Here is a 19,388-nt window from a genome sequence, read left to right on the forward strand (position 1 = left end):
AGCAGCCATAAAGGGCAACCCAGTTCCGCCTGGAAGTGATGGCGTAATGCTTAGACAGGGAAAAAACCGAAGGGAGTCAGACCGTCATCACAATATGCTCGAGCTACGCCAGATCAATCCAAGTGGAAACGCTGTAAAAAGGAGCTCTGGAGAGCATTAAAACGGCTGGAAGTGGATGACAGAGAGAATCTGTGTTTATAACAGCTTTAAATAAAATGTGAGATATTTCCGATGTGTTTTTAAAGCGGCTTTCTTTGGCTTCGTAGTTGCTAGGTGAAGTGTTTTTTAGCATGAACGACTGGTTCACTGACCTGACTGGAAGCCTTTTTAGACTCAATGTACTCAGCTGCAAAAATAGGTACACAGCCAACAGTGGCTGAATTTATCCTGTGGGAAGTACTTATGGGCAACAGAGTCACCAGGACCTAGCTGCTCCAACAGCTAAACCTTATGTCTTGTGTCCCGACTGAAAAAACCCTTAACCCCAAAATATCCACAGTTATTTTAGAAAGCTGCTGCTCTTTCTGCACTTGCTGTGGTAGCTTATAGAGGGGTGCCAAAATGAGTCCTAACCAAGAAATGAGTAAACATTTTGGCACTTCCTCCCTCGTTTTGAAGTCAATGTCTTTGGTTTGATGCCGCAAGGGCTAAGGTCTACACAAGCACAACAGGTTTTCACGTTTTGTTCTACGTCAGTTAATGCCCCACTGATGAACTTCACTTTTAAGTGTCTTTACCAAAGTAGATGCTAACAAGGGTAAATTAGCCTACTAAAGGTCATCACGCCGAACATTAGCAGCCTTTAGCTTAGCGGTGTAGACATGTAGTTTGTTTAAAGTGTAGCTATTTACTTCTGACCATTGCATTTACGCTTCAAAAATCATGAAGTTGTCTTTATATGTGGAGCTCATCCTGCTTAATAACATGTGATCAGAAATGTGTTTCCCCAAGGTTTTATTTTCTGCAATATGTTGAAAGCGTCATCATGCCAGACATTAGTCGCCTTTAACTTAGCGGTGGAGACGTGAAATCAGCATCTAATTTGTCTAAAGTCAATAGTTAGCTCACTCATAAAGGTGGTGTTATTACAGAATGGAAGTTATCCTGCTGAACAAAATGTGCAGGTATCATAAACTGGTTTTTGTCACATATCTTATTTTCTGCAATATTCCTAAATCCATTTGAAAATTCCAATCAATTTTCCCAGGTTTGAGCATTAAAATCTGTCCACATCTTAAATGATGACTTGGAGATGGCAGCTCTGTCGGTATTTCCATGCCAACATCCTGTAACCATTGGCAGCACAGCCGTCCTTAACTTTAACTGACGGAGGCTCTTTGTGCTTCAAGGTCGATGTGTTTTTAACTGGCACCAGCATGGTAGCGTAAATGAAATTGGACAAAATATGTATCAATGTGCCGCTGACACGGCCAGAGGGGAGAGTGTTCTTGAACCAAGTCCTACTTTCACAAAGACCAATGACTCAGCACTGCTTTATTGCCTCTTCACCCATTTATTTCCCAAGCACACAAGACGTGTGTCAAGATAAGGTTTGAAAATGGGATTATGAATATCAACTTTCAACCACATAGTTTGGCTCGTAATAACCTAATTAAAACACTGAAAACATAGCTTCCAATCATAGGCTATAGCTATTATATCCAGCACAAGTTGTTATCCAAGACAGCGTTATGTTTGCCAACACGTGCGTTAGTCCTTCTTGCTATTGTCCAGATCCGGATAAGGAACATTTCAGCATACAGACTTGAATTTAATTTAAAGTGCCATTAAAAAGTCTTAAATAGAACCTTCCTTAAGCTGTAGGATCCCTGCTTACATTTCCTTACCATACCAGAGTAGGATCATTATTTCATAGTGTAACACCAAGACTAACTACACTGTAAGACTGGAACAATGCAGGTTATAAAACCATCCTCTGAAGGCATGCCGAGCTATTACACCCCACAATTGCTGAACAGCCTCCCAGAAGAGGGCATTAGGGAGTGTTCAGACTTTATTAAGGGCCAACTCAAGACCCACCTTTCAATTTGACTTTAATTGAATTAAACTTATTGCATTCTTGTTTTATTCAGTCCCTTGTTGGTATTAAGTGTCGGGTTTTTTATCATAAAGCTATGTTACTCTGTTAATTACCTTTATTTGTGTTTAGTTTTTGGCTTGTTAAGCACTTGGTTATACCTTTTATGTACAAATAGTGCTATATAAATAAAGTTGGACTTTAGCTGCTAAAATCTGCCTGTTGACATTTCAGCAGTAGAAACCAGGATCCTGGTTCTGTCTCTCTTAATTTTGAATGGTTTGGAGGGAGAAAACAGAAAGGTGTATTCATTGTAACTAATGCTTAACAGGTTGTTTACAGAAATCTCTTGTGTAAAATAGTCCTCATGGTGTGTCAGAAACTGATGTCCACAGGGCAGCTTTGGTTACAGTTAGCTTTCTGAGAAAGTGTGTTTTCAGGGACTCTAAAGCTGTTCTGTGGAGCTTATCATGCAGGTTACAGGGTTGCAATGCAACACATGGAGGCCTGGAGTGCTGTGTAGCCCCCCCCCCCCCCCCCCCCCCCCCACTGACTCCTGGGCAGTTTATTAATAGGATGTGGCTGGGCCTGTCTGATTGAGGAAACCAGGTTGCCTTCCTGTAAATATTGTATGATTTCCCTCGAGTCAGCCTGGAACACCAGAGAGGAGCACGCAGCGGAGAATTGAGTCTCTTTTTTATTCAGGTCATTCTCCTGATGTCAGGCAGGGCTGAAGCTGCCCAAGGTGGAATTTTGGATTAACCCTTTTATTCAGCTTTCTAAGTCCTATCATTACAGTGGTGTTCTTAAGGGCACGTTTGGGGTATTTGCTTGTTTTCAGGTTGATATTTGTATTTTGTGTCTCTACTGGGACATGTCTCCCTGCTTTAATGTTCAAACAGCTCTTTATTTTTCTCATACTGCCTGTGCTGCAGCACCTGTTTCCACCCTCTGTCTGAAACCAGAGCCCAGCCTGCTCTGATTGGTTAGCTGGCCGGCTCTGATGATGACAGGTTAGGGTCCTAGAGATGTCCCGCGCCTTAGCCTATCATGTATAGTGTGTTGGAGCGTTAGCCAATAGAAGCACAAGTGTTACCTAGTGATGTCACAATGTTATAAAAGTAAACAAAGGAGTTCAATGGAGGCGTTTCAGGCGGGGGGGGGGACTGTGGGAGAGAAATCCTGCAGATCAAGTGCACCTGATCCCTCCGTAAACATCACATGACTGCATTGTTGTCATGTGGACTTAAAGATGTGCCTGACCTCGTTGTGATGATTTAGTGAGAAGTTTCTTGTTTTTTTAGCTTTTTTAATATTTTTTTGTACCGTAAATAGAACAGGTGTAGTTTGACCTGCTTAACTTTTACGCAAAAGCGGATCAACCTCCATCTGGTACCTCTTTTAGGAGTCGAATAGCTCGTATATGTTTGATTCCTTTCCTGTTCCATTGTATGTATTACCTGCAGGAGTCTCATGACCCCTGCTGTACAATCTCACACAGTCTGTCTAACCCTCTGTGACCCAGATGTGTTTGACTCGTTGCCAGTGACAGGATGTTCATGTGCGGATTTACATAAATCGTTCTCCACTAATTCACTGGGATTACATTAAAAAAAGTGAATCAAAAAGGCCATCAGTTATCATTTCATACAAAAGAGCTTTACATTGTTGACCTAGTGATACAAAATCAGTGATCAAATGCAGATATTTAAATAGGCTACTGTAAAAACATCAAATAAATGATATAAAAAATGAAACATTAGAGGTTGTACTAAAATGTGCACATTGTAGTACATTACATAACTCTACAGTACAGGCAGTTTTGTTTTAGCACTGAATTTAAACTATTGCTTAATTTCACAATTCCAAGAAACAGTGTTAATAAGAACTTTAAAAAAACGTTGTCCTCACTCCTAGCTCCTGTCCCCCTTCAGGTCCCGTGGTCTATGTGTTGGACCTGGCCGACCGGCTCATCTCTAAGGCGGGCCCCTTCGCTGCTGCAGGCATCATGGTGGGCTCCATCTACTGGACCGCCGTCACATACGGAGCCGTCACGGTCATGCAGGTGAGACGTTTGTTTGGTGATATGTGCAGTGGGCACATTCCATAATAAACTACTCTAAAGCTGTGACTGAAGGAGACTGCATCATCACACTGACCATTAGCCGCCTTTAGCTTAGCGGTGGTGATGCACAGCCAGAGCCCATACCGTGTTCCCTTTAATGTTCACTTCCTGTCCGCCTTCTTCTGCTGTCCTTTTAGTGTGTATTTCCTGTCTGCTTCTGCTGTTCCCTATAGTGTTCATTTCCTGTCTGTCTTCCTTTGCTGTTCTCTTTAGTTTTTACTTCCTGTCTGTCTTCTTCTGCTGTTCCCTATAGTGTGTATTTCCTGTCTGTCTACTTCTGCCATCCCCTATGGCTTTTACTTCCTTTCTGCTTCTGCCATCCCCTATAGTGTTGACTTCCTGTCTGTCTTCTTCTGTTCCCTTTGGTGCTTATTTCCTGTCTTCTTCTTCTGCTGTTCCCTATAGGGTTTACTTCCTGTCTGTCTTCTTCTGCTGTTCCTTATAGGGTTTACTTCCTGTCTGTCTTCTTCTGCTAATCTCTCTGACATCCAGCCCTGTCTTTTTACCTTTTTTCTTTCTCTTGTCCTCTTTTTCTTTTCTTTACTGGGTACAGGTCAGCCGTCATGAATCCAAAGTTGTGTTCTCTCCTCAAAGATAAAAATGAAGATTCAAAAAGTATTCCACAGTGTAACATGACATAAATAAATGAGTGAATAATTTGCATGTGGAAAAGTATAGTACTGCTCGTGTCCCAGAGGCTCTTTTCTGCTCCGCCACCTCCTCCTTTTCTTTGATTTTAAATGAGTTCTGCATGTTGCTCCTCAGGTGGTGGGCCATAAGGAGGGTCTGGATGTCATGGAGCGGGCCGACCCTCTGTTCCTGCTCATCGGCCTGCCCACCATCCCCGTCATGCTGATCTTGGGCAAGATGATCCGCTGGGAGGACTACGTGCTGCGTCTGTGGAGGAAATACTCCAACAAGCTGCAGATCCTCAACAGCATCTTCCCAGGTCAGCACACACTCCAGCAGCCCCCACTTAAAAAGTACTATAAAAACAGTGTTAGATGTGAGGGTCTGCGGGAGTCGAGTGCTGATTGGTTAATAATTAAAGCAGGAGCTGTCCCTGTATTAGTATCAAACTGTAATCCAATCAACCCCCCCACCCCCAGTTTCACATCAAGCCCCAAATATTCTTAAACAAGGCCTTGTGGCTGCATTTTCTTTCAACCGTTTCTGGTTTAGGCTCATTTAATCTAAAGCTCCGCCTTACTCAGCTGTACTGAACTCCTCCTGTGGCCTCCCCTGCTCTCTGTGTCTCCGCAGGGATTGGCTGCCCTGTCCCCCGCATCCCGGCGGAGGCCAGCCCCCTGGCGGACCACGTCTCTGCCACGCGCATCCTGTGCGGCGCGCTGGTCTTCCCCACCATTGCCACCATCGTGGGGAAGCTCATGTTCAGCAGCGTCAACTCCAACCTGCAGAGGACCATCCTGGTGGGTCCCGCTACACACACACACAGCAGAACACTGGCAGAAATACAGTAGAGATGAGGAGTTGTGGGGGGGAGCAACAATGCTCATTAATAAATGAATCCAGTTGAGCCCTTATCTCTCCTCATTACCGGGTGGTGCGGACAGACAGGTAACCAGAGAGGCTCATGGGGTACTATCCAACAATCTGTCCTCCTTCACTGAGAGACAGCCTGCAGGGGAGAGCTGCTTCTCCTAAGGGGGGGCATTTATTACTGAGGTCAGAGGGAAGACATGGGAACCATTAAATGATGCTGCTTTGTTTTTACCCGATGACAGCGAACATGAACCCTGATCGATTTATTGAAGGGTTACATTTTCTATCGCATAGACAGTATGTAATGGTTTCTGAACAAGCCTGGTGTGCTGAAATTAAAATTAGATTTAAAACGTATTAATAAGAGAGAGAGGAGAAGGGGATCATACTGTGAACCACTAAAGCTGACAGATACATGTCGTGGAGTAGAAGTACAAAAGAGCATCAAATGAAAATACTAAAGTGCAATTCTGTCAAAAAGGAAAACGATACCTGAGAGAAAGTATTCCATTCCTCTATTGTGTGTGTATACATAAATAATATTTCCTCTAAAACCACATTTAAGTATAGTAGTACTAATAGTAGTAAAAGAACAAGACCAACCACTCCTGTCATTGTTCTCATTACTGTGGCAGGGTGGGGAACTCCATAGGGACTTGGCTTTGGAACTACAGTAGAAGGTCCCCGGTTCAAGTCCCCGAAAGACCAAGTGCTGCCGAGGAGTCCCTGAGCAAGACACTGTTCCCTAATTCCTTAAATTCGATTTCTGTTTTAACAGATACTGACCTGTACATCATTTTAATGTTTATTTTCTATCCTGTGTGAACCCACACTGTCCTGTTTTTATTCTTATTCTGTTGCTGCTTTAACTACTGAATTTCCCCGAGGGGATTAATAAAGGTACATCTTATCTTACACTGCCCCCGGCATACAGCAGCCCACCGCTCCTAACACTAGGATGGGTCGAATGTAGAATGTTAATTTCCCCTCTGTGGGACCAGTAAGGGTTTCTTCTTCTTCTGAAATGAACACTGCCGGCCTGCAGCGTTCCAGATTACAGGAGCCTTATGTGTTTATCGAAAGGATGCCGAGATGCCCCTCGACTGCTCCTTTGCTTACACCCTCTCCATGAGTGCACATCTATAGGTCCTGCTATGTGGCCTATGTGTGTAATTGTAAAACAACACCTTGGGGATTAATAAAGTCATCTTAATGAAGTAAAAAACGATTGAAAAAATCAACTCGCAACACAAAAGAGAACATTGCCAGGTGAACACACCATGACCGCTCGACATATTGAACATCAGATACACGTGTTCTTGGGATCTGTTGGTGCGATCAGTCAATCAGAAAAGAGCCTCATCGAGGCGTCACTAATGCACATGCAACCTGTCAGAGAGGCCGCCCCCCCCAAAGAAAAGAGGGTGGAGAATCTCTACATTCACACTGACGCTCTCTCCGTTCCCCCCCACAGGGAGGAATAGCCTTCGTGGCCATCAAGGGGGCGTTCAAGGTCTACTTCAAGCAGCAGCAGTACCAGAGACAAGCCCACCGCAAGATCCTCGACTTCCCCGAGCAGGAGGAGGCCTGAGGGGGGAGGGGGGACAAACAGTTGGACAAAACAGACTGAATCAGTGTCACCCCTTATCCTCCCTTCAACTCACTGGAGTGACGTTCAGCTGTATTTAAACTGCTGACGCTGCGGTGGTGGAGGAGGAGGAGGAGGAAGAGCCTGACTGTCAATAACTAATACTTATTGTAACATAACTGTATTTTAAAGATAAATAATGTGGGGCATGTGTAATTAAATACTTTTATAATTATAATGAATGATTTATGATTATTTGAGATTTCACAAAGGTGGAGGAATAAAGTCAGAGCGGTGTCGAATGTATCCTGCTGCAGGAGATATGAATCCTGATGCCGCCATAAACTAATGTCTAACCCCCGCCTTACGTGAGGAGCATTTGATTTCTCTCATGCCTTGGCCGTGTTCAGCTTTACAAACGCCGAGTTCGGTCGGAGCCCGTCGCCCTGACGCTGTACCTAACAGATGGGTGGATATTATGGACACTTGTTGGCTTTTTAAAGAGACCGGGTTTTGGAATGAAAGCATCTCTGAAGCTTCGGAGGATTCATTTACTGAGATGAACAGTGTGGACCTGATCCCGGGTCAGACTGAGGAAGTTGTAAGTGGACCCGGACTCTTGTTAATTGAAAAGGACTCACTGGGCGGGTTGACATTTTGGTAGGACACGTAAAAGAAATTAAAGGGTCGTTGCAACCAAATGAATAAAGCCATATTTTCTCACTCCAGATTTATTTTCAACTCGGTCTACCTCAATGCCTTTTCATGGTTGTGTGGAAGCCTTTAGAGGCAAAAGATGAGTCTGATATAAATAGTTTTGTGCTCATGATGTATATGTAGGAAAACATCTGTAATGGGTGGGGGGGAAAGCTAAGCCAAGCTCGGTTAAAAAGATGTAAGGAATGTATTCAGTTAAAAAAGAAAGCTTCTACACTCAAAGGGGAATATCAGTTCTGATTGGTCAGTGCTTTTGTTTTAATGCTCCTACTAAATAAGAGCATTGAGGTCACAGTGAAAATAAAACCTGGACAAATAGTGTGAAAATATGTCTTCTATAGCATTACACAAAGTATAGTTCTATAAGTGTGTTTTAGATCATGTGATTTCACTTTGTGTGGTTTGTGCACAATCTAACTGCCGTTTCCTGCCTCAGAGGAGCTGCAAACATCAGTGTGTGACGGAGTGATGTTCAGTCCTGTGTATTTAACGTGCACACACTGCTTCACACCTCTGCTCCTCCAGTCGATCCACCATCACTCTCCACTCTGCCAAACCAGACTTCCTGTCATGGTGTCGGTTTGTGTGAATAAACGTATTTTTTCCAAGTGCACGAGTTGAGCGCGTGTTGCATTAATACATACCGTTCCGTTCAGTAGTGTATTCGTTAGAAACAAGAGACAAAGAACTCAAAATGTCATAACAAGCCAATAAGGGTCCTGTACGGAAGACCATTAGGGACAGGCGGATAGAAATACATATTTAGCATTTAAGATAAGTTAGAATGTTAATAACACACGCTTTTTATCATTTCAAGGATTAAATTAAAATGTCTGACTTGTCTCGTAAATCCCCCCCAAACATTCCCATGTGGCCCTACTGCTGTTCCGTATCATTTTGATTTATCTCAACTGCTAAAAATCCACCCCCCTCTTTTTACTCCTGACCCAAACTCTTCCTTTCTCTACAAGACTTTCTGAAATAAAATAACCCTTCAGATTTTAAACAATCTCTAGGTTCTTCACAAGGTAAATAGTGCGTGGCAGACCTGAGCCTGATGTGTTTGTCCACTTCATGACCTGTGAGTGACTGACTGGTTGGTTGGGAGGGGGGGGGTTACATGGTTATTGGGTTTCGACCTCATAAGGTTATGGTGCCGTGTAACAGAGGCAGCTGATGAATAGTCGTTGATGATCAGGTTGAGACGTAGCAAAACACTGGAAAACATTGAAGCACCTTGTGGAACAACAGGATCCTGAGAGCAGGTCTGAGGAAATGAAAACTGTAAATCATAACTGATGATTTCTGGCTGTTCCAACAGAGGGGTGCCCGGCTGTTCCCTGTCCCGCTTATTGCTCAGTGAGAGAAGTGCATATATTCAGAAATAAATCCAGACTGGAGCTTTCGTTCAACACCCTTTATGACATCTCTGCTGTAAGAGCCTGAGCTCTTTATCGGGGGGGGTATCTTCACCCCTGGTCGGACCAGGAGCAGCCCGATACAGAATAACTGAAGCCCCCCCCCCACCCCTGGAAAGGCACAGGGAGCTGAAATTAAATTCAGCTTTACAAAAATAACTTAAAGACCAACTTGAGTAGTGATTTGAAAGACATTTTAAGGATAAAAGTGTTTTTATTTTTAATCAATCACTAGTAAAACTGAATGTAAAAACAAAGAAAACAGCAAAGAGGTTCCCCTGAGGTTTCTGAATGACATCCTACTGTAAAATGCAATAAAATAAATGTGACCAGCTAACCGCTCCTCAAAGGGTCCCAACATTTTACAAGCATTTCATAACCCGCCGGGATTAAAAACAATCAAAAATCATAAACACATTCTTCAGGAAAACCATTCAGATAAAATCTTCTATTTGACAGTCCTCTCCTGGTGACACGTACGGACAGATAAACGACGCGGCGCTACGCTTCATCTTCTACAACCCCGAACACCTCGTCAAAGCAGCATGTCTGAAAACAATCCAAATTAAACGCCTCCAGGTTCTTCATTAAAGGGGTGTGGCCTTTTGATAGGTTGTTACTATTTCCTGTAGTTGTGTGTGTGTGTGTGTGTGTGTCTGTGTCTGTGTGTGTGTGTGTGTGTGTGTAGCTTCTCAGTGTGCAAACGCTACCTGAGCTACGAGCTAACATGGTGATTCAAATGAAAACGCGTCTGATCAGAGCATCTCCTCTATTGACTGCAGCCGGACACGCACACGCACACGCAGCCCCGCAAACACACACACACAGGCTCGGTGAGATGCTGGTCTTCCTGCGTGTGGAGCTGCGCCCCCCCCCCACCCCCTCACAGTTTGGCGGCCATGAAGTTGATGTGAGGTTTGACCAGCGGGAAGAGGGGGAGGCTCCTCTTGAACTCCGTCATGTCCTGCACCAGGGTGGGCTGCAGGGGGGGAGAGAGAGAGGTAGGTCAGAGTCAGAGGAAGAAATATATTTGAATATCGTTCAGAAGTTAAGAAAACAATATACAAGTTTCATTTGTTTAGGAAAATAAAATGACACGTGTCTCGGGGGCTTTACACCCCCTCTTTCCTGAGACCCTCGCAGGAAAATATAAAAAAGTAATTCCACAACTCAAGGGGAACGATGTGATAAATAGGAGGGAAAACATATATAATAGAAAATACAGCATAAACATTCACACACTTTCAGAAAAGATGATGAGTCAACACAGGAAGTTAGTTATTGATTTAAAAAAAGGGAATATATATGTGTCATGTTTGGGAAAAAAGAAATATGTGTGTGTAGTTTAAAACATTTATAGAATTGTTCTCAGAGGTTGACAAATTTAAGGACAATTATTTCCGTATTTGAGGAAAAAATTAAGCTGGAAAAAAAAGCGAATACGTCAGAAGAATTGAGTCAAATTAATTGGGAACAATAAGGCGGAAATGTGTCAGTAATTGAGAATAATAAAGTAGCCAGTATATAATAATAATAATAATAATAATAATAATAATAACAATAATAATAATAATTCTGTTTATCCTGCACTTTTTAAAACAGGTACAGTGCTTTTCATGGGTGAAGAACAGGCCGTTCAGGCAGGAACAAAGCATGGGTCAAACCCTCCCAATGAAATATACAGCATTTCAACAATAGCAGCAGAAATACAAAGAAAGTCCAAATACAGCGTGGAGTGAGTAAAAGCAGAGTGGCGTCATTAGTTCAAAGCTTTAATAAAAAGCTGAGTTTTAAGAAGTGATTTAAAAGACGTCCCTGATTCTGCCAGCCTCTGAGCTCGGACAGTAAAGGGAATATGTGTTTGTAGTTTTGAAAAGTAAATTCAATCGATAAAAACTAAGTGTGTTTAGCTGCATGCACATGATCCGTGGCGGAGCTGCTCTGCTGGCGCTGTGTTGCTATGGAGACAGCGGAGCCGCCGGTGTGTGGACAGGTTGAATTTGTCACCGAGCGCTACGGTCAGAGTTCAAATTATACACTTTGACCTCGATTACTGCGGACATTTTGATGCATAACCAGTCAGGTGACAGCTGTTTGAAGCGCTGTAAGCTAACAGGTAAGGTAACCATGGTAACACAACCAGCTGGTTTCTCCGCAGCGTCAGGCATCGATGCAGTGAGCGCGTTTCAGTGGGTGATTTCAGATTAGAGGTAGCAGCGTGGGTAAAGGTGAGGTTACCTGAGGCAGGGAGGGGGCAGGGGACAGGTTGACATCGTTCTGAGCGGGGAACTCCCCCACGATGGGACCTGAGGACACACACACACACACACACAGGTCAGACACACTGAAGGAACAGAGTCTGAACGAAGGGGCAGCCGCTGTACTCACAGGAGTCCATCTCTCTGGACAGGACGTGCACGGAGACCTTGTGTCTCTTCGGGGCATCCACTGTCAGACGCTCCTGCAGGACACACACACACACACACACACAATTAATCACCAGGATTTATTTTAAGAATCAGAATACTTCATTTATCCTCGGGGAAATTGGATTTTGTGATCGTTGCACAATCTTAGAATGAAATACAAATATTACAAAAACAAATGAAGTTAAATAAAACTGAATTTATGTAGAAACAAAGAAACAAGTCATACTACTACAGTTACTGACCCTGGTGCCATACTTAGGACATATTTGCAGTCACATTCAGGGCAGAAATGACTTTTATCAGCAACATATTTCCATGTTCTGTTTCTATGATTGCTCTTGAAATTAGTTTTCAGATTTAACTCCGGGATCTCTGCAGGAGGGTCAGCAGATTTGGCTCCCAGACAAAACAACCACCCAAAATTAAATAAGAAAATAAGAATAAAGCCTGTACATCACCAGAGATGCAGCCCCCCCCCCCCCAGTCTGCAGCTCCACCCTGACACAGTGAGCCGTCAGGACTGCAGCTCCTCCGCTCAGCCTCCCATCACTGTCACCTCTCGGCTATGAATAGCAGCAGTGGGCGGGAGGAGATGAAAGCTAGGGGCAGACTGATCCAGTAAAACCAAGTGAGGCTGACCACACACATAGATTTACAGGGTGTGTGTGTGCTCAGGCTGGGGGGCAGACACCGCTCTTTCCTCAGAAATGGAATGGTTCTGTTCCAGATACCTGGGCTCAGTGATTCGATTCAGACCCTTTCTCATCCTCTGTCTCCCCCCTTCAAAATCTATTTTTCTTAAGCCACGAATGCCACCCTCTGTAAATCCATCCATTGCCAACCCGTTATCCGGGAGTGGGCTCATGGAGGAAGCAGTTAAAAAAACAAAACAGCTTCCCAATTATACGGAGATAAAATGTAATTGGAATGTCATGGTTGTTTATGCCAGGAGAGGTATTGGTGCTGAACACACTTCAGGGTGTCGTTTATAATCTGCGGTAGAAACCAGAGGATTGAGAGCAGATGAGAACGAGGAGAAAGAGCCACATTTTAAATGATGGCGTTAGGAGCTGGGCTTCTGTTCAGAGGTGTGTGTGGATGCAGGAATGGAGATGTAAAAGTGGCATGAATTCCAAAATGACAAAATTATTCAGACCTGCATCGAACTCAGGAGGACATACTATATAAAATCAAAACAGACATGTGATCACTGATGTTCACACCGTAATGAAGCTACATATGTACAAGAGGTAAAGGATTCATAGCTCAGGGTTTTGTCTAAACTGGGTAACAGGGGCCCTCTTACTGACGGCGTGCGTCCTCAGACCAAAATGCAGATTTCTCCTGGAAAATGTTAAAGTGATGCCAGAAAATAATATTTCTGTTTGTCAAAAACGATATGATGACTCCAGACATATGAAGATGATGTGAAATGTGTCGTCAGACGGCAGAGACAGCTTTGTTTTTATGGAGAATAAATAGGGGATGGATGTCCAGTGGGTCTGCCGGGGGACGAGTGGCAGGCAGCAGGCTGACACTGAAACTGAGATTTCTGAATTACATTGTTTCTTTTACTCTCCTTTTTTATTTAGAGGAAGAAAAGAAACCGTAACTCTGGATTTATTTGTTGTTTGAGGTGCAATATATGACTCAGCAGCTTTAAGACAAGAACAAACTATTATGTTCCGCTTCGCTCTCGTGCATAACTCTCACTGGAAAGTGGGCGGGGCGGGAACTTTGAATGGAAGTGACGTTGTGGTGAATTTTTTCGTGCTGTTCAAATGTGGCTGTATAAAGTTATCAGGCTGTCATGGAAATGAAAATGTTCAGATTTCCAAAAACTTCCATATCCAAGGTCAAGAATGAGCTTTGGTCCGCAAATAGAAATAACATTACTCTGTTATTCTGTGTTTGGAGAAAAAAGAAATCATACTGACCAAAAAACCAGTAGTCAGTGCCAACCTAAAAGTTGTAATTAAACCGAAGTGATGAAATGGATGCACTATGGATACCCCAGCCTCGCCTCTAGAGCAGAGGCTTCGCCGCAGAGTGTGTCGCTGCGGACCCTCTCAGAGCCGGTAATGTAACGCCCATCAGGAGGAACAGGCGTTCAGCGCTGATGGACGGACCTGTGAAATGTTCCTGGTCATAAAATACCGTTGTGATTGATGTCTCTTAATGAGGCCCCTGCTGTCCACGGGGCCCGGCGGCTACAGCGCCATCACTCCGGGCTGAGCACACAGAGCACCGGCTGCTGCAGGAGTAACTGCACCGGGGGGGGGGGGGCATTAGAGAAGTATTACACTGTTTGTGCAGTGAATGATAAGCTGGAAGGCTCAGGGCTGGGATTTGTTTGGTGTTTATGGTTTTAACGTGCACTAATTACAGAATCAGACTCCTTATTTAATAGGAAGTCGTTAACATGCACTATAAAACACCTCCATCATGTACGTCTCCAACACGGCTCATAACAGGAATAATGATCATTATACTTCAGATGTTTATTTCAATATATTTATTTGATCTTATCTGTTTGAAGCAGATGCTTACTTTAAGAACTCATGTGTAAATCAATATATTCATTCAGTTTATTGATTAGGCACAAGGGTTGATAAATATTATAGCTTAAATCGTTTACATTCATATAACTTCTTCTACTTATAGAATTGTTTGAACTTTTTAATTGCACATTTCTTCTTTTGATTCTCACGTTTAAACATCTTCTATATTTTTATTCATTTCATTTTAGTATAGAGCAACAAAACCATAATATACGTATGATTCTGACGAACACACCTGCATGAGGAACACTGTACAATAAATATAAAGTACTTACTCTGTAGAAGTGCATTACGTTTTCTTTCGTCAGCGTCTTCAGATAGGACACTTCGGTGTTATCTGCGGAGGAACACAACGCGAGAGGTTACAAAAACACTCTTTAAAAAGCTCCCTGACACTAATCATCTTTAACGAAACACATCCATACATCACTGCATTGTCTTGCAGTGTCAAAAGATAGATTTCAAATATTATTACCAGGCTATAATTTACAAAAGGAGGCACACGGGACCATTACAGACCATTAAATCACCCCGGCAACAAACCGTTCTGTCGGCCGCGGCTTCACTCTGATTTCTGAAGTGCGTTGTATGTAGCTGTTATAAAGCCGATATGACAATCAGACCTTTAAACCTTCAACATCCACTGAATGTTCTCAGGTCTACACACACATCTCATCTTACTTTTATCCATTATGAATTAACCAAACCTCAGGTCATTGTAGAGGGGGAGCAGCTTTTAGTTTGTGCAAACGCCTGACACCGGTTCAGATTCCCTCAGAATCAGAGCTTAGCCTCTTTGCTACGGACCTGGTCCTTTTGTATCTTTCATTATTGAAAATAGCAGTTCACACTTTATTTACATTTTTACATAATACATACATTTAGACAATGTAATATCCTTTATGGACATCTTTTTATCACTCAACCAAAATCATAAAATTAAAAAGCACCTCTGCCAAAATCAATCAACACCTGATCACCCTAGGGGTTTAGAAGGCTGGCAATCAGAAGAGCAGAACAGAAACAAAATACAGTCTTTTGTTTGTGTGTGATGTTTACTGCATTATCCTGTTGTATTTATTTTTGGTCTATTCCTTATTTTATTGATCTCTTTTATTTATATTTTATTTTATGATCAATTATGTATCTCTCTGTCGTGTGCGTTTATTCATTGGTGAATTCCACTTGGAGGGGGTTGGCGTTTGGGGGTTCTCCAAGTTTTTGTCAGGAATGTTGGACATAGTGTGTTTGTGGAAAAACTGGGGAAAAAAAGTTGTTAAAAATAAAATACAAATTTGCTGCCAAATGTCTTATTTTTAATATGCAACTATTTGGGTTATTTTGCTTTTAGTTCTTACGTCTATGCAACTGTAAATGCTTTGAATTCTAAAAGTTATTCTACTTTCATTTAATTGCTACCTTTATTTCCCCTTGTCCTGTGCCTGGGTTCAGTATATCTTTCCTAACCTATAATGCAGCTGATGAGATAAAGGTTTCCATGTGGATTTAGGTGTTTCTTAATGATGCATAAACTCTCCATTCCTAAATGTCTTAGTGATATACATTATGCATTTAGTGTTGGAGTGCCTATTCTGAAGCTTCAGCTCATTTATTGGGGGGTCCAACTTCACATACAGCCGCGGAGTCCACTTCAGCATCATCAGAGTCAAATTCTATTCTATAAACTACTGACAACATTTCTCTGTGTTCGAATTCAACAGACACTGGTATGGCTGCCATACATGTAGAGATAAAGATTAAGGAAACATTTGGAGTGGCCTCTTCATTTATCTCCATGATGTGTTATGCTGTACATTTCCATGTGTCTTCATGGCGCCCTATACACACATGTTCCTGCTGTGTTTATTTGCCTGTGGATACCATATACTTGATTATTTTCACCACTAAATCAAACATCTCTCTGCTGCCATGAACAGTTTTACCACAAGGCTTTAATATATTTGACCTTTAAAAGCATATTTTTGCACAAAACGACAGACCAACAGCAGCTCTCTGCCACCGCTGCAGCACAGTACCGGTGTGTGTTTTTCCTGTGCCCTTTGCATGAGCGTGTTAGCTGCCCTCCTCCTCCCCTCCTCACACACTAGTGTCAGTAATCAGCCCTCCCTCCCTTGGCAGCCTTTCAGTGCTGCTATCACTGCGGGCTTTAGGTAGATCACCAGTGAATCGGGGCCCATTACAATCCATTACGGCCCTCAGGAGGGAGGTGTGCTAAAGATTATTCCAGGCTCTAATCGATGTGCGGCTCTGAGCAGCATCCTGCTCCATTTGAAGGGATATTGATGATTCTCAAGAACCACCGGTAATCCAAGCAACATAATGTCTTTATATGGTAATAGCTGGGAGACCAGAAAGAGAGACTTTTGGATGTTATACGTTTGGGAAGTTTTGAAATATATTTCATTATAACAAAAAAAATGAGTTAAAGAAAAGGTTTTCATTTTCAGGTTGATATTAGTATGTAGTTCCTCTACTGGGACATGTCTCTATTCTTTAATGTCCAAAAGCTCTTTTTCTCATACTGTCTGTGCTGCTCCACCTCGCAGCCCAGTCTGCTCTGATTGGTTAGCTGGCCGACTCTGTTGTGATTGGTGAACTGTGATAGGTAAGATGTCCCGCCCCCTTGACTACCACGTACAATGTGTTGAATCGCTACCCAATCAAAGCGCGAGTGTAACAGTGATGTTACTATGGAAAAGTAAACAAAGATGTCCAATGGGTGTGTAGCCTTTGCAGACCATTTACATTTACTAAAACCTATATAACACACTACAGGAAAGGGAAACCCCAAAGAGCATAACAGGGCCCCTTTAAATCATAAAAGCTAAATATGATCAGGTGTTAGCATTAGCTCACCTCTGTCGAAGTTGTACTGCTGAGAGATGATCTCCCCCCAGTACTTGGCGCACTCGGCAGAGAGCTTCTTGGGTTTGTCCAGGCGGCGGATGGCGAGGGCCTGGATGTGCTTCTGGAAGGCTTCGTCAGCCATCTCCTCCACAGCCTTCTCCATGGTGCAGAGGAACGCCTCCACCCGGCTCTCCAGGTAGTGTGGGGCCTTCTCCGACTGGATGATGAAACGCAGTCCCTGCACTCCGTTGGCCCGCCGGGGCCCACTGAACACAATGTAGCCTGGGGGGAGAGGGGATAATCAGCAGTGTCCTTTTCATATTAATAACAGCCCCTCCCCAGAATTACAGCATGACTACCAATGGGATTTACTCATTCTCAAAGTACTTCATAAAGACCGATCTCTAGGAGGGAAGTTTCCAGAGCTAATGACGAAAAACAGCTGCAAAACTCTCAAAGAAAAATGTCTGAATTAATAATTACAACATGGCAGCACACTTTGGTGAATAAAGGGCATAATCATAAGCATTCTCACAAGTGATTTGACAAATGAGATGGGAAGCAAAAAAAAGGAAGGCTGATTTTAAAAGAACACAGGAATCATCATGTAGTCAGAACAGACACGCACTTATGACTTATTATTGCAGTATTTAAGAAAGTCCAATTAAAATAATGAATCAGAAAAATGTGAGGGGAAGTTCTACACTCCCCTCATTGAAATATAGATATAAGGAAAAGGTTGTGAAGTCACAATTATTTGGGTCAGAATAATGTTGATATGAATTTTGTTTTATGGTCCCATGCCTAAAACTAATATATGAAACAATAAATATAAATACTCCGTTTCCCAAAATGTCATCGGCTCAATGGGAAATGATCATAATTAGTTCAAGAGTTTTGACAAATAACTTATCATAACCTTAATCAGAATAGGTTTTATTACCAAGTAGGATTACACATAGCAGGAATTTGTTTTGGAATGTTTGCTTTATCCATCAGAATCGAGTCATCCAAGCAGATCAGCCAAATATACTGTATAGAAATGACCTGGAAACATGTCGTCGATATTGTGCTCATAAGAATGGGACAGATTTGTGGTCACAGTGACCTCTAACCCCTACAGTCTAATCAGTTTTTCCTAGAATTAAAGTGGACATATTTGAAAAAATCTTCCTAAGAACAATCAGGCATTGCCAGCTGCCGTACGGACACACAATACAACAGTTTTTTGAAACTTCTACAGAGGATACGTTTTCCATCGTTCTCTGGGACCCACCCAGCTGCTCTTTGGTCCTCAGGGTGTTGAAACAGGGCTCGGAGATGATCTGGCAGAAGAGCTCCAGCAGCATGTTGTCGTTGGTGCTCTGCATGTCCGTCTGATAGTAGATCTCGATGCCGCAGTTGTTGTGCACTTCGTTCCTCTGCTGGTACACGTACCAGCCGCCTGAGAGGAGCACAACCAGTTAGTCATTTCATCTGCAGCAAAACCCCACAGTTACTTTGGACGACAGAGGGGGAACAGGCAGGGCTCTTTATCAACCTATTCTGTTTATTTCAATAAAAGACTAAAGGCAGTAAACAAAATGAAGCAGCAGCATCTATTTTGTATATCTGTATTTGATACAGGCACTGTAGTAATCAGGAAGAGCATATTTGTATTATTGTAGCAACTAAAAGAGTGTTTTGTATTTCCAAAATACTGAAGCTCCAGCCCAGTCTGCTACAGTTTTTGAAAAAAAAGACTGGAAGACCAAATTAAAAAGCATTTGAATGGTTTGGGGTATGCATGTGGTATAAAAGCCCTGAGGTAATTGAGGAAAACTATTCTAGTGCTGGATTGACAAAGTCATTTACATCAAGTTTTAGAAAATAAATACTTTCTTTTGGAAAGATCCTTTTTCTGTTCTTCTCTTCAAACAACTTTTTGTTACAACTAATACATAAACATAATTTACACCGTTCTAAAATGTCTTCACCTCAAGATTTGATCCTGAAATTGTCATAATTAGCTTATTAGATCAAGAAGAAAAGCAACTTGTTTTCTCACCTTTATCCATTATTGACTAATTTGAATAAATTCCCTCGATCCATACCTGAGATATCGTGTTCATAAGAATAGGACAGATTTGATGTCAGAGTGA

At 42.6% G+C, this 19,388-nt stretch overlaps 2 protein-coding genes across 5 annotated transcripts in view; one reads left to right on the top strand and one right to left on the bottom strand.

The window, feature by feature from the left end:
* Window positions 1-8,584, top strand: part of marchf5 (membrane-associated ring finger (C3HC4) 5) — a 28,466-nt gene extending 19,882 nt beyond the window's left edge. The window contains exons 3-6 of the mRNA XM_063875307.1: window positions 3,973-4,103; window positions 4,929-5,112; window positions 5,427-5,593; window positions 7,141-8,584. Of these exons, the coding sequence (XP_063731377.1) occupies window positions 3,973-4,103; window positions 4,929-5,112; window positions 5,427-5,593; window positions 7,141-7,257 (599 nt within the window). The 3' untranslated portion in view covers window positions 7,258-8,584. The remainder of the gene's footprint in view (window positions 1-3,972; window positions 4,104-4,928; window positions 5,113-5,426; window positions 5,594-7,140) is intronic.
* Window positions 8,585-9,583: 999 nt separating this feature from the next.
* The window catches only part of ide (insulin-degrading enzyme), a 32,736-nt gene continuing 22,931 nt past the window's right edge, over window positions 9,584-19,388 (bottom strand). For all 4 annotated transcript variants that reach the window (XM_063875049.1, XM_063875048.1, XM_063875047.1 and 1 more), the window contains exons 20-25: window positions 18,524-18,691; window positions 17,257-17,529; window positions 14,655-14,716; window positions 11,778-11,850; window positions 11,628-11,695; window positions 9,584-10,368 (exon numbers count right to left, since the gene is read on the bottom strand). In XM_063875049.1, the coding sequence (XP_063731119.1) occupies window positions 10,273-10,368; window positions 11,628-11,695; window positions 11,778-11,850; window positions 14,655-14,716; window positions 17,257-17,529; window positions 18,524-18,691 (740 nt within the window). In that variant the 3' untranslated portion in view covers window positions 9,584-10,272. The remainder of the gene's footprint in view (window positions 10,369-11,627; window positions 11,696-11,777; window positions 11,851-14,654; window positions 14,717-17,256; window positions 17,530-18,523; window positions 18,692-19,388) is intronic.

The sequence above is a fragment of the Eleginops maclovinus genome, chromosome 22 (genome assembly GCF_036324505.1).
Source record: "Eleginops maclovinus isolate JMC-PN-2008 ecotype Puerto Natales chromosome 22, JC_Emac_rtc_rv5, whole genome shotgun sequence".
In the NCBI taxonomy this organism is placed as follows: domain Eukaryota; kingdom Metazoa; phylum Chordata; class Actinopteri; order Perciformes; family Eleginopidae; genus Eleginops; species Eleginops maclovinus.